Genomic DNA, 15625 nt, shown 5'->3' with positions numbered 1-15625 from the left:
CCAGGGTGCTCAGGCCGCCATAGGAACTCCTGGAATGAGTGACGTCGAGCTGGCCATCCCCACTTCCGAGATCAAACAGAACCCTGATGCAGCCCTCAATGAAATCGAGTTTGACATCTCTAGTCCAGATGGATTTAAATAGTTTACCATGCCTAAATGAATGTGCGCTGTTATTTCCTTTTATTTCCTCCCTTTTAGGCTTCAGGAAATTATCAGGAACAGAACAGTTTAGAAGTGCATTTCATGTATAGATGTTGCTATCTATTTTTACGAATTTTTGGATGACTGTTTCAGGATTTTTCATGTAACTTAATTGTGAAAACTGCTTAGCAACGGTTGTTATTTGTAGTTATGAAATTGTAACTGTGGTGTAGGAAATTTTATTATTATGACTGCACCCCCCTAAGAATTTCACCACTGTGGTGGACAAGAGATTCAATCAATCAATCCGGAAGTAAGCAAGCATTTTCTGTGGAAATATTACCCAAAGGTATTGCCTGACTTTTGAAACTAAGGCCTCAAGGATATTGGGAAATATAGCATAATATTATCATCAAGCATCTCATTGACTCTAAGCAGATGTGTTTGGATGCAAACATGGATCTGAGATGGACATTTCCTTGTCTGGAAGTTTTTATCTACCCATCCTAGAGATGTTAACTCTGCTTTAGCAAATTTTATACTGTCTTGTGTTGCTGCAAACGTAAAATGTGCCTGCTGCAGAATATAACATGGTCACATCCACAGGTTTCTTTTGACGGACGAATGGCTTCACGTTGATACAATAAGGACCCCAAGCTATTACCTATTTGAGCACAAAATGCACAGGTACAGTATATGTGGTACCTTGCTCAACAGTAATAACTGTGAGAGGGATCTTGGAGTCCTAGTGGACACTCCGCAGTCTGCATTGGTTGCCGATCAATTTCCGGTCACAATTCAAAGTGTTGGTTATGACCTATAAAGCCCTTCATGGCATCGGACCAGAATATCTCCGAGACCGCCTTCTGCTGCACGAATCCCAGTGACCGATTAGGTCCCACAGAGTGGGCCTTCTCCGGGTCCCGTCAACTAAACAATGTCAGTTGGCGGGCCCCAGGGGAAGAGCCTTCTCTGTGGCGGCCCCGACTCTCTGGAACTAGCTGCCCCCAGAGATTAGAACTGCCCCTACCCTCCTTGCCTTTTGTAAACTCCTCTAAACCCACCTTTGTCGTCAGGCATGGGGGAATTGAAATATCTCCCCCGGGCCTATACAATTTATGTATGGTATGTTTGTATGTATGTATGTCTGCTTAATAATGGGGTTTTTAAAATATTTTAAATTGTAAATTATTAGATTTGTTATGAACTGTTTTATTGTGTTGTGAGCCGCCACGAGTCTACGGAGAGGGGCGGCATACAAATCTAATAAATAATAATAATAATAAAATAAAAATAATAAAATAAAAATAATAAAATAAAAATAATAAAATAAAAATAATAATAATCACTTTAATAAGAGCCAGTGGAGTGCTGCAGCTGCCAAAAAAGCCAACACAGTTCTAGTTTTGATTTTTTTTTCAAGTATTCACCGATATCCTGCACATAACTGCATAATTGTTTGTTTGTCGGCTAAACAATGTTGTCTGGCAGGACCTAGGGGAAGAGTCTTCTCTGTGGCGGCTCCAGCCATCTGGAATCAGCTCTCTCCGGAGATTCGTACTGCCCCCACCCGCTTCGCCTTCCGCAAGACATTTAAGACCCATCTCTGTCACCAGGCTTGGGGCAACTAGATCACGCCCCCTTCTTCTCTGACCGTTAAATGTTATGTATGGATGTGATTGAGTAGACTGACTGTTTTTTATATAATGGGATTTTAGCTACTGTTTTTTTAACTATTAGATTTGTATACATATTGTTTGTATTTCATGTTGTGAGCCGCTCCGGGTCCGCAGAGAAGGGCAGCATACAGGTCTAATAAATTGAATTGAATTGAATCTTTCCTATTAGCCCTACATGGCATTGGACCAGATTACCTCCGGAACCGCCTGCTACTGCACGAATCCCAGCGACCGATAAGGTCCCACAGAGTTGGCCTTCTCCGGGTCCCGTCGCCTAAACAATGTCGTTTGGCAGGCCCCAGGGGAAGAGCCTTCTCTGTGGCAGCCCCAGCCCTCTGGAACCAACTCCCCCCAGAGATTAGAACTGCCCCCACCCTCCCTGTCTTTCGTAAACTACTCAAGACTCATTTATACCGCCAGGCATGGGGAAGGTGAGATATTCCTTATCCCTACGCCATTACAAGTTATGCATGGTATGTTTGTGTGTATGTTTGGTTTTTATAAATAAGGGTTTTTAGCTGTTTTATTATTGGATTGTCACATGCTGTTTTTATCATTGTTGTTAGCTGCCCCGAGTCTACGGAGAGGGGTGGCATACAAATCCAATAAATTATTATTATTATTATTATTATTATTATTATTATTAATGCTCCTTTGTGGGATAACCTGTAGTAAAGGAAAACCTATACTAAGGAATACAGTTTTTCTCCCTTAAAATCCAGTCACATGTCTTGACGTGGAGGACCGGACATTTCCATGTTGTTGTGATTCAGCCTGAGGCTGCTCAGGGACCAGCTGTGTCTCTGCTGGCTCCATGCCCGGAGGAGGATGACAGCGCAGAGGAGGGGGCTGAACAGTCGGACGGGGGAGAGGAGAGTCAGGAATGGGATGAAGGAGAACAGCATGAGAGCCCCGGGGGGGGGGGCTCTCCCCAGCCAGTAGCTTGGAGTCATTAGGTGATGACGCACAAGCTGTCATTGACATGAGACAGAGACGTTCAGAGCAACGAAAGGAACAGTTAAAGAGATATTATCACCATTGAATTAGAAGCAGCTGGGTTTGGGTGTGGTCCTCATCAGCAGGGTTTAAAAGGCAGGCAAGGCCTTGAAGCCATGTGGAGTGTTATCAATTGGAGTTGCGGTGGGAGGTGTCTGTTTGCTATCTACAGCTCCGTCTTGGGAGCAAGAATCTGGTATTGCTTCATGGACTATTCCCTTCGTGTATATATTTGAAGTTCCAGCGATTTTCCTGTTTGTAAGGACATTTTCTGTCACCTGTGTTTTCCTTGAATTATATAAACTGCCTTTGCCTTTTACCAGTGTGTCTGGCTTCTCTTTTTGGGTTGGTATTGGCTTCTGGAGTGACCCAGACAGAACACATGTCTGGAAATTTCTAACTATCCATCCAAGAGAAGTTAATCTTGAAGGTAGCAATAGTCTTCAGATTAGTCAAATTTGACACAAGTCAGAGACGATCTCTACACAAATAACTTAGAACTTGCAATTCTAAAACAATCCACACATGCTTGTACACTTAGTACTTGATATCTAGGACTGGAGAATTTGCAGACTTATCTTGTTACTCATCTTGTGGGTAATTCATCTACAAAGGATTTCCATGGCCAGATGTTACAGTTCTTGCAGTACAGCAGGATGATGTAGGAACTAAGGGTGAAGAGGTCCTCTATTTCTGCTCAAGAAGGCGGTAAGAAAAGGTGTCGGAAAGGGAATGATGACCGCATTCATTATTTCTTAGCAGCCGTTCACTAATTTTTTCTTTCATCTGTTGCAGACTTAATTACAAAATTCCTCAGAATCTGACCTTCTTCGGATTTGATCTTGTGGTAAATCACTGAGGCATTTAGGACGACTGCTTCAGAATGTGGAGGGTCTCTTCATCTTCAGCATAACACCAGATGTTCAACTGTAGTGGTGATGGCCAGGAGGCCACCCATGTGGTGATCTTGTACAGTACATCCCAGTAAACATGTTTACCTTGTTTATCCTACCAACATTTACTGGATCCACATGAATCTCCAGAGACAATTTATCATTCCTGATGTGTCTCTATCCGAAGAAACTGACTTCATCTTTTAAAAAAATAAAATAAAAATCTTCCTATCATTTTCCATGAAAAGGTAGATTCGTTTTTCTAATGTCTCTGAACCAGAAACATTTATGGCCTTTGACTATTGTGATTTCAGATGATTTTTCACCCACTAAGAAGCTGATATCTGCCTGTAGAGTCAGCAAGCTGGCTGCCCTCAAGGTGAACCAGCCAGGGCTTATTTTTTACAAGGATAAATAAAGCTGTTTTTTTATATTATTTCACACAAAGGTTGTGACTATAAACTACTGTAGCCAGGAATTCATTCATTCTCTTTTCCCCCTATATCCGTTGACTTCTTTAAATTTCAAGCACGCTCCATTAGAATATAGAACAGTGATGGCAAGGAGGGTGGAATCTCTGGGGGAAGCTGATTACAGAGGGCCGGGGCCCTCACAGAGAAGGCTCTTCCCCTTGGCCCCGCCAAGCAACATTGTCTAGCTGACGGGACCCGGAGAAAGCCAACTCTGTGAGACCTAACCGGTCGTTGGTACTCATACGGCAGAAGGCGGTCCTGCAAGTAATTTGGCCCGATGCCATGTAGGGGTTTATAGGTCATTACCAACACTTTGAATTGTGTCCAAAACCAATTGGCAACCAATGGAGTCCACGGAGTGTTGGAGAAACATGGCCATGTCTAGGAAGACCCATGACCGCTCATGCAGCTGCATTTTGCATGATTTGAAGTTTCTAAACACTCTTCAAAGGTAGCTGTGTTCCCCTTTTTAGACTTTAAATTTGTGGATTTTCAACTCCTCAAATGCTTCAATTCCACAATAATAGCCATACTGGCTAAGGAACTGAGAGTTAAAGTCCAAACATCTGGAGAACGTCCAGACTGGAAAAAGCTGCTGGAGAATCAGCCACCACTTTAAGAGCCACCCAAGCTTCAGCAAAACCATCTTAAATAAATGTCTTCTTCAAAACTGAATTGTTAAGACCAACCCTTCTAAAAAATAGATGCACAGACCAATACCAAGGAACTCTTAATAACTATTCCACTTTTTATTGATGGTTATCAAAAGTCACTTGCCTCTTCTCTCTTACCAGATTACTAACCACATTGGTTTAAAAATTGAGTGTTCAAATATATTTTGCGGTTAATTTTTTCTTTCTTTCTCTTCCCTTTTTAAAAAAGGAACTAGGAAGATAATAACTGCTTGGCTGATGAACTGAAGGGCAGAGGTCAAATTCCTACCAAAATCGTCTTCCTGTGAGAATTAGATGACCAAACAATCTCAGGGTCAACAACACTACATAAAAATAAATACAAGACTATTTGAGGTTTTCAGATACTATGTTTTGTTGGCTGGAGCCTTAAAGCTGCTTAGCACACTCATGGCTCGAGCTGTGTTAAACTTTGATTTATTGAACTGGTTAATTTAAGGATTCGGAGAAAGGTTAATGTTTGTGGCTCTGTATATAATTATCTCCAACAAAACATTAAGCCTGTTCATCACTGCACAGTTGCAGTACCAAGTTCCAAACGAACCGCTGTAGATTAATTACATTAATTACTTATTAGCTCCAATCCAAGGTTTTTCGAAAGTGCAATTTTATACGATTGCAACGATCAGGGGATGCATAGTTATAGGCAAGATGGCTCATAATCTTTTGTGGCTCTCCTTAATAAAACAGGACTGTTTATAAAGAGACTTATCGTCAGACATCAGCTAAAGTGGTTAAGCAGACATCCTCATCTACACTTAGACATCTCTTGAAAGTGGTTATAGGGCAAAATTGTGTCACTAGCTGTTGTGCAATTAATGTTTGCAGATAGTTTCTTGTGTTTGTATCTTGTGAGGAAGGCTGGTAATTGCTGCCCTGGTCTGTCTGTCTGTCTGTCTGTCTGTCTGTCTGTCTGTCTATCTATCTATCTATCTATCTATCTATCTATCTATCTATCTATCTATCTATCTATCTATCTATCTATCTATCTATCTATCTATTGCATTTGTATGCCGCCCCACTCCGCAGACTCGGGGCAGTTAACAACAGTAACGAAACAGTATAATCCAATACTAAAAACAGTTAAAACCCATTATATAAAAACCAATCATACATACAGACATACCATGCATAAAATTTTAAAGGCCTAGGGGGAAAGTGTATCTCAGTTCCCCCATACCTGGCGGCAGAGGTGGGTTTTAAGCAGCTTACGAAAGGCAAGGAGGGTGGGGGCAATTCTAATCTCTGGGGGGAGTTGGTTCCAGAGGGTCAGGGCCGCCACAGAGAAAGCTCTTCCCCTGGGTCTCGCCAAGCGACATTGTTTGGTTGACGGGACCCAGAGAAGACCCACTCTGTGGGACCTAACTGGTCGCTGGGATTCGTGCAGCAGAAGGCGGTCCCTGAGATAATCTGGTCCGGTGCCATGAAGGGCTTTATAGGTCATAACCAACACTTTGAATTGTGACCGGAAACTGATCGGCAACCAATGCAGACTGCGGAGTGTCTGTGCTCATCAAACCCATATCCCCTGAACCTGGGCTATCAATGCAGCCATTGAAGCCATGCATTTTATGGTTTCAGTTTATGCATTTTGCTACATCAAGACTTGCTTTGAAAAGTCTCAACAGGAGGAAGATCAGAATTCAATTTGTGGAGTCCTGATGTTCTCTAAGCTTTGGTTATACAAGTAAACTGAGGCCAAAATTTCCATTGCTAACAGAGACATGTCTTATTTTATAACCTTTCTTGCTGCAGTTGCTACAACTGTTAAGCGAATCTGGCTTCCTGTTGACTTTGCTTGTTAGAAGGTTGCACAAAAAGTGTTCACATGACTCCAGGACATTACAATCGTCATAAATATGAGTCAGTTGCCAAGTATCTGAGTTTTGATCATGTAACTATAGGGATGGTACAATGGTTGTAAGTACAGCGGTACCTCTACTTACGAACTTAATTTGTTCCGTGTCCAGGTTCTTAAGTAGAAAACTTTGTAAGAAGAAGCAATTTTCCCCATAGGAATCAATGTAAAAGCAAATAATGCATGCGATTGGAGAAACCACAGGGAGGGTGGAGGCCCTGTCTCCTCCCAGGAGATTCCTAGAGAGGCCCCACAGAGGCTTCTCCCCACCTTTTTCTGGCCCTGTTTCCTCCCAAGAGATTCCTAGAGAGGCCCCACAGAGGCTTCTCCCCGCCTTTTCCGGTTACAGTTTCGGAGGCTCAGGTTTATAAGTGGAAAATGATTATTGAAAAGAGGCAAAAAAATCTTGAACACCCGGTTCTTAGGTAGAAAAGTTAATAATTAGAGGTGTTCATAGGTAGAGGTACCACTGTATCAAAAATTGTCATAGGTCACTTTTTTCAATGCTGTTATATCTTCGTACAGTCACTATATGAACTGTTGTGAATTGAAGACCTACTTGTACTCACTAGCATTGATGATGTTACCTGGTTGGGTAATGAAACATTAACTAGCAAACAACCAAGCTTGGAAACCACCAAGGACTTCACATTTCATTCCTGAGAGGCATATATTCTCTTTTTTCAGAATTCATTTCTTATCTGCATTATGCATCCTACAATCTGACTTTGGTCAAATCTATTTAGAAATTATTTGACTGTGCTAAAAAGAACAGGGTTGGAGCATAATAGTTCCAGTTTTATAAATATTTTCCATATCCTCTTTTATTATTCTGAAATAAAAGGTCAAACAGATTTATTGAAACCTGAAGAATAGTGTCTCTGGCAAGCATTTTAGCCAATTTTTACATTATGAAATTCTAGTTGCACAAACAGCACTGCCATTAAAATGTCACTCAGATAGATGGCAAGCCATCTGCAATTTTATTCCACAGTGGATGAGAAAACTTTTATGTGAGCATTTAAAACATGACTTAGTTTAGACTTTCAGCTGTTTAAAGGAAAAGTTCACTTTCTTAATTGACTAATACAGTGATCCCTTGATTATCGCGAGGGTTCCGTTCCAAGACCCCTCGCGATAATCGATTTTTCACGATGTAGGGTTGCGGAAGTAAAAACACCATCTGCGCATGCGCGCCCTTTTTTTCATGGCCGCACATGCGCAGATGGTGGAGTTTGCGTGGGCGGCAGGCGGCACCCAGGGAAGGTTCCTTCGGCCGCCCAGCAGCTGATCTGCTCCGCAGCGCGGCAGCAGCGAGGAGCCGAAGATGGGGTTTCCCCGTTGCCCAGGCAAAGGGGAAACCCCATCTTCGTCTCCTCGCTGCTGCCGCGCTGCGGAGCAGATCAGCTGCTGGGCGGCCGAAGGAACCTTCCCTGGGTCTTCCCGCCGCCCAGGCAAAGGGGAAACCCCAAGATCGCTTGCCGCTTGCCCGTCACCCGCCCGCCCGCCCGCTTGCCGGTTCACCCGCCCGCCCGGCTGCTCGCTTGCCCGTCACACGCCCACCCAGCTGCTCGCTTGCCGCTTGCCCGTTCACCCGCCTGCCCGGCTGCTCACTTGCCGCTCGAGAGCAAGAGGGGGAGACATAGAGAAAGAGAGAGAAGGAAAGAAAGAGATGGGAGAGGGAGGAAGAGTGTGTGAGAGAGGAAGAAGCAAGATAGAGAAAGAGAGAGAGAATGAAAGATGAGAAAGGAAAGGAGTGACGTCATCGGGTGGAAAAATCGCGATATAGCGTTTCGCGAAGATTGAGATCGCGAAAATCGAGGGATCACTGTATATGTTACTTGATTTGAATTTATCCCATGAGTACAATTCTGGTGATTAAGAACTACATCTACAAGGAATCATAAGACTCTTTAGAATTTCATGAGGATGTCTTTTTTTTTTGCAAAAGGTTCTTTTATTTTTTTCTCCATCTCTCCATACATAAATCAATATACCTTCAAATATTACAATATTACAATGAAATAGAAAGGTATACATTTTAATCAATCATTCATAAATTATTTACATATAACACTTTATTCCAGGTATATTTTACTAAAATGGTACTGCTTCTAAAAAAAGGGGGGGGTTGAATTTTGTCTTCTGGGATCTCTACCAATTAATTTAAAAAAATCCCAAATTGACCGCTATTAGCTTAATTTACCAAGATAGTTATTCTTTCTTTTGCTTTTTAATTTTAAGCCATATTGCTTCCTCACTTTTCTTATTATTTTTAATTCATCATTCATTTTTCTTGTTTTATCATTATCATTATTTCCTATTTTATCATAATCAAATGCCCCATAAAAATCAATACTTATTTGTATCATTTTCTTAAGCTGTCATAATGCTTCTCATATTAGTCTTTATTATTTTATCTATGTTATTCCAAGTCATTTAATTATTCAATTCTCAGCATAATGGATTTTTCAAATACATCCAAACCAATCTCATATATAAAATAATAAGCTATCATAATATATCTTTTTTTTGGGGGGGGGGGGGTGTCTATTTCCACCCTCTCCAATTTTTAGTTTTCCACATTTATGCTGATAATCAATTATATTGAACCAAAAAATTAGTCTATCACCATTATCAATTCATCCATCTAATGTACAATATCAACCTGTATAAACAGAACAGAAACCTCTTCATTCTTAGTAAAATAATTATATTAATTATATACAGTGGTACCTCAAGATACGAACCCCTCGTCTTACGAACAACTCAAGATACGAACCCGGGGTTCAGAAAAAATTTGCCTCTTCTTACGAACTTTTTCGTGTTACGAACGCCAAACCCGAACTTCCGGGTTCGGCGTTCGGGAGGCTGCTGGGAAGCCCCCCGGCTGTTTTAAAAGCAGCCTCCGAACGCCAAACCCGGAAGTTCGGGTTTAGCGTTCATAACACGAAAAAAGTTCGTAAGAAGAGGCAATTTTTTTCTGAACCGTTCGGAGTCTGCTGGGAAGCTGCGCGCTGTTTTAAAAGGTGACAGCCGGGCTGGGGGGCTTCCCAGCAGCCTCCCGAAGCAGAACGCCAAACCCAAACTTCTGCGTTCGGCGTTCGGCGTCTGCTGGGAAGCCCCCCAGCCCGGCTGTCACCTTTTAAAACAGCCGCATGGCTTCCCAGCAGCCTCCGAACGGTTCAGAAAAAATTTGCCTCTTCTTACGAACTTTTTTCGTGTTACGAACGGCAAACCCGAACTTCCGGGTTTGGCGTTCGGAGGCTGCTGGGAAGCCCCCAGGCTGTTTTAAAAGGTGACAGCCGGGCGGCAGCGTTTTTTTGCGGGGGTTTTTTTTTTGGTTGCACAGATTAATTGACTTTACATTGTTTCCTATGGGAAACAATGTTTCGTCTTACGAACCTTTCGTCTTACGAACCTCCCCCTGGAACCAATTAGGTTCGTAAGACGAGGTATGACTGTATATCAAATTCTAAACAATTAACATTCTTATCACAATTAAACCTAGGGTAGTAATTATAATAAAGGGAATAACAAAAGAAAGAAGAAAACCTCTTTCTATAGAATTCCAACACCTCTCATCCATTTCCTTTTAATTTCTCAACTACTTCTTTATATATATATATATTGTCTCAATCCCCATTTCCATAACTTCGTCTGAGATTATTAAAAAGTTCTTGAAAAAATCCAACCAACTCTTCATAATCAATTTCCTCCATGACTTTAAAATCACAGTCCTCAAATCAATAATAATAATAATAATAATAATAATAATAATAATAATAATAATAATAGCGACAGATTTAGCCCAATTTCAAATTTCATTCAGAGGTATCACCAATCATTAATAATCGCTTGTCTCCATGTCTCAAAGTCACGAATCACCAAGTTTTCACAGTATGTCCAGTTACTAACAAAAATATATTCCACAGCCTTTTATAATTTGTAAATTTTCATTTTGGTAGTTAAAAATCCAAGTCCTTCTATTCCTCTTATTGTTGACATCTATTCAGGTTCATTCTTATCCAAGAAGTCCAAACATTTTCTTTCAGACAATAACAAATTTGCAATCTGTTTTTAAATTTCCTCAGCTTTCAAGGCTTTCAGATCTTTCAAGGTTAGCAGCTGACCAAGTGTCCATAAGGATATGTTCAAACATTGCAATAATTCCTTTGACCACCAGATCCTTTGTTCCAATCTCCCAGCTCTGCCTTTCCTGTTTTAATTTTTTCCTTTTTTAAAAATCAAGTCCGATTTTCAAGTTATTTCCTCCAAATTTATCTTCCAAATCTTTTAAAAGTTCCAAATCTTTGGTTGGGCTTTAGTTATAGATCCCTTTAATGTTATTGCTCCACATGCTAAGCAGCTGCTTCTTAATTTCTGGTTCTTTTGTTCCCTTTAGAATATTAAAGTATTTATTTTCACTTTTCTGTTGGTGATATCACTCATCCGCCTCTGTTTCCTTCACCCTCTCCAGCACATGACTTTAGTTTTTCCTTCCTAGGTGACTCCAATCTCGCAACTTAATCCATCCAATGTAACCGCCACAGCTAGGAGGATGTTCAAATGTCGTCTTCCAATTGCTGCCCGCCAAGAGGTCTGAACCAGCTCCCTGAGGGGGTTTGCCACCCCCCTCCCACCAGCAAGTGCCCCTCTTTTCGCCCACCCCTACAAGGTGGTTCTGACCTGATTCTGAATGAACCAGATCTCCAAACAGCATGGATATTGGAGTTCCCCTATGGAGCGAGGGGAAACTCCATGTCGCTGTAGTGCTGGTCACGCCTTCTCCCCAGATGTCCTTATTAAGGTAATCAATATTTAGGTAGTTTGACCACTAATCAGCTTTGGTTCAATTGAGATGATACAATCCACATTTAGAAATATAGAATAACAGAATTGAAAGTTAGACATTATGGAAAAGGAGCATAATCTACATGGGGCTACCTTTGAAAAGTGTTCGGAAACTTCAGATCGTGCAGAATGCAGCTGCAAGAGCAATCATGGGCTTTCCCAAATATGCCCATGTTATACCAACACTCTGCAGTCTGCATTGGTTGCTGATCAGTTTCCGGTCACAATTCAAAGTGTTGGTTATGACCTATAAAGCCCTTCATGGCACCGGACCAGATTATCTCTGGGACCGCCTTCTGCTGCACGAATCCCAGCGACCAGTTCGGTCCCACAGAGTGGGTCTTCTCCGGGTCCCGTCAACTAAACAATTCCGCTTGGCGGGACCCAGAGGAAGAGCCTTCTCTGTGGCGGCCCCGGCCCTCTGGAACCAACTCCCCCCAGAGATTAGAATTGCCCCCACCCTCCTTGCCTTTCAGTAAGCTACTTAAAACCCACCTCTGCCGCCAGGCATGGGGGAATTGAGATACCCTTTCCCCCTAGGCCTTTACAATTTTATGCATGGTATGTCTGTATGTATGTCTGGTTTTTATATTAATGGGTTTTTAATCGTTTTTATTATTGGATTATTATTGTACGCTGTCTTATTATTGCTGTTAGCCGCCCGAGTCTCCGGAGAGGGGCGGCATACAAATCCAATAAATAAATAAACAATAAATAAATAATCAATCAATCTTAGGAATTATTTCTATTTTAGTCTGGACGTTGGTTATGGCAAAAAGCATTATTAAAACTTACAGGCTCTACAAATTCAAATGTTGGAGGTCTTCTAACCCTGCTCAAGACCCTGTAGCAGTGATGGCTAATCTTTTCGGCATTGAGTGCTGAAACTGGAACATATGCGCACATGGCGGAGCGCCAGAACCAAGAAGAGAGCAGCTTGTCAGTGCGCATGCACGTCAAGACCAGCTGTCCAGCGTGCACATGCTCACAGAGAGTGTGCATGCAGACCTCTACATTTTCTGGCAGAGCTACAAGCTCCATTTTCACTGGCAGAGGTACCACCTCTGTTTTCGTGGTGGCCTCAGGGTCCAGCTCTAAGCACCCCATAGGCTGGATCCAGTCCACGGGCTTTGAGTTTGACACTCCTGAACTACCCGCACAAAATTTTGTTATTAGAGTATTTAAATTTAAATTAAATTCAATGTTATTACTTCATTGTATCCATATAAATTTAAAATAAACTTGCACTGTGCTTGGCATTAAACATGGCTTGGCATTTAAAAATAAATAAATATAATGCTCTTAAAACTATATGCTCTTAAAAACATAAGAACATAAGAAGAGCCATGCTGAATCAGGCCAAAACCCATTGAGTCCAGCATTCTGTATCACACAGTGGCCCATCAATTGTCCTTGGGGATCTTGAGCAGAAATAGAAGGCAAGACCCTCCCTTTCCCTTGACCCCCAACAAATGGTACCCAAAGGAATCCTGCCTGCCTCAACCAACATAGAGGCGGCACATGGACATCTGTTTCAATGACCACTGGTACACTTGGCATCCATGAATCTGTCTAATCCTGCCTTGAAGCTATCAAGGCTGACAGCAGTCATGACCTCTTCTGGAAGTGAATTCCATAAACCAACGACTCTCTGGATGAAGAAATATTTCCCTTGATTTGTCCTCACTTTCTTGCCTATGAGCTTTAGTGAGTGCCCCCTTGTCCTAGTATTGTGTGATAGAGAAAAGAATTATTCTCTATCCACCTTTTCTATCCCATGCATGATTTTATACACTTGCTCATCATATATACATGCTCATCATTTTTCTGCCAAGGAACTCTGTATCGTGAAAGATAGAAGGCTAAGAATTTTTCTTTTTAAAAAAGGGAGCACAATACCATCTAATAGGACAAGATTTCCGCTTATTCAAAGTGGTCCTTATATAACAGGACAGTCTACTCCTCTCTTGATATTCCATTTCAGATTTTTGAAGGCATTTGAAAAGGGGGGAGGCACAACTGGTGGAGGAAAATCACTCCTCTTCCTTTAATTTTTTTTAAAAAATTAAATTATAAAATAAAATACCAAAAATACAGATAGTAAGACACAGTGGGGAGGAAAAGGGAGGAAGAAAAGGAAAAAAAATGTTGATTTTCATCTCTCTCTCTCTGTTGCTGTAGAATAAAGCATTAACATCAAACCTCAACTTTTTATTTTTCCATAGTAACATAAACTAGCCATTTCTATAACCAAATTTAATATTTTTTTCATCTCAAGTGCAAAGTCCAGAAGCAGTTTCCATGCAGGAAAAGGAGGGATACATAGACCACGTCTATGTAGAAAATCACTCCACTTCCTATGGAAGCCAATCTGATGGCAGGAGAGACCAATCTAATCTCATCTGTACTGTTTACAGAGATTCCAAAATAAATAAACAGAGGTTTGCTGGCAGACAAATAAATATGAAAATATTTTGAAGATAGGATGTTTGAATGGATGTTATGGAAAAGTGGCATAGTCAGTCAATCCTTCAGAAGAGAAGGATTTAGGGGTAGTGATTTCTGAGAGTCTCAAAATGGGTGAGCAGTGTGGTCGGGCGGTAGGAAAAGCAAGTAGGATGCTTGGCTGCATAGCTAGAGGTATAACAAGCAGGAAGAGGGAGATTGTGATCCCCTTATATAGAGCGCTGGTGAGACCACATTTGGAGTACTGTGTTCAGTTCTGGAGACCTCACCTATAAAAAGATATTGACAAAATTGAACGGGTCCAAAGACCGGCTACAAGAATGGTGGAAGGTCTTAAGCATAAAACGTATCAGGAAAGACTTAATGAACTCAATCTGTATAGTCTGGAAGACAGAAGGAAAAGGGGGGACATGATCGAAACATTTAAATATATTAAAGGGTTAAATAAGGTCCAGGAGGGAAGTGTTTTTAATAGGAAAGTGAACACAAGAACAAGGGGACACAATCTGAAGTTAGTTGGGGGAAAGATCAAAAGCAACATGAGAAAATATTATTTTACTGAAAGAGTAGTAGATCCTTGGAACAAACTTCCAGCAGACGTGGTAGATAAATCCACAGTAACTGAATTTAAACATGCCTGGGATAAACATATATCCATCCGAAGATAAAATACAGAAAATAGTATAAGGGCAGACTAGATGGACCAGGAGGTCTTTTTCTGCCGTCAGACTTCTATGTTTCTATGTTTCTACATCATGTGACGTGTTACACCCCTGATTTAGAGATATGTTGGCTATAGCAAATAGCATTATTAATACTTACAGGCTCAACAAATTCAAACTTCTTTCTCTCTTGCACTTCTTGGATTTTGAAGACGTATCCTAATGATGCGTCATAAAAATTTTGATGTTCTCTGTCGATCTGGGTGTCTGCCTAAAATTGAAACATAAAATGATTGTAAACAATATACAATTTATGTTGTTATTATTATTGTTATAAATGCATCAGGAAAGTCTTCTGTAACAGAGGTTCCATGTTAACTCAATATATCCTATAAAAAGTAAACGCACAATAAATTCTCATGGTTAGGCATTCTACTAGGTTAGGAGAACAAACTGTTTCTTGCTCAAATAATAATAATAATAATAATAAACTCTACAGGAATAAGATAGATAGATAGATCAGCATGAAAATCTATGCACTGCAAAGTACGCAATCATCTGAGATTCATATTTCCATGAAAAGAAATTCAATGACCTAATCACAGAGTTGCTACAGAAAACTCACTCTTGGTTTCAGACATGATGAATTAATTTGCTCTGAGAACTATTCTTAAAAAAAACACACACGAGACCAATAAATAGCTCTTAGTTTTGGGAGGGGAGGGTTTACTTCTGATGTACCTTAGTTTTATTTAGTATTTTTTCCAATCCAGAACATAAATGGTCATGTTAAAGAGTGGAAACAGTTAGATCAAACTTAAATTAATTGTTAGACAAAATATATTCCTCTTATGGAAAAGAACAAGAAAAAAGTACTACAGAACTCTAGTTAAAAGTAATCATGTGCTACT

The 15625-nt window shown here is 40.8% G+C and overlaps 1 protein-coding gene across 2 annotated transcripts in view; it reads right to left on the bottom strand.

Moving 5' to 3' along the window:
• Positions 1–15625, bottom strand: part of ARHGAP42 (Rho GTPase activating protein 42) — a 230329-nt gene that overhangs the window by 86440 nt on the left and 128264 nt on the right. For both annotated transcript variants that reach the window (XM_070749660.1, XM_070749659.1), the window contains exon 6: positions 14875–14985. In XM_070749660.1, coding sequence (XP_070605761.1) covers positions 14875–14985 — 111 coding nt within the window. The remainder of the gene's footprint in view (positions 1–14874; positions 14986–15625) is intronic.

Source organism: Erythrolamprus reginae, chromosome 4, assembly GCF_031021105.1.
Source record: "Erythrolamprus reginae isolate rEryReg1 chromosome 4, rEryReg1.hap1, whole genome shotgun sequence".
Classification (NCBI taxonomy): domain Eukaryota; kingdom Metazoa; phylum Chordata; class Lepidosauria; order Squamata; family Dipsadidae; genus Erythrolamprus; species Erythrolamprus reginae.
This window is presented reverse-complemented; position numbering and strand designations above follow the sequence as displayed.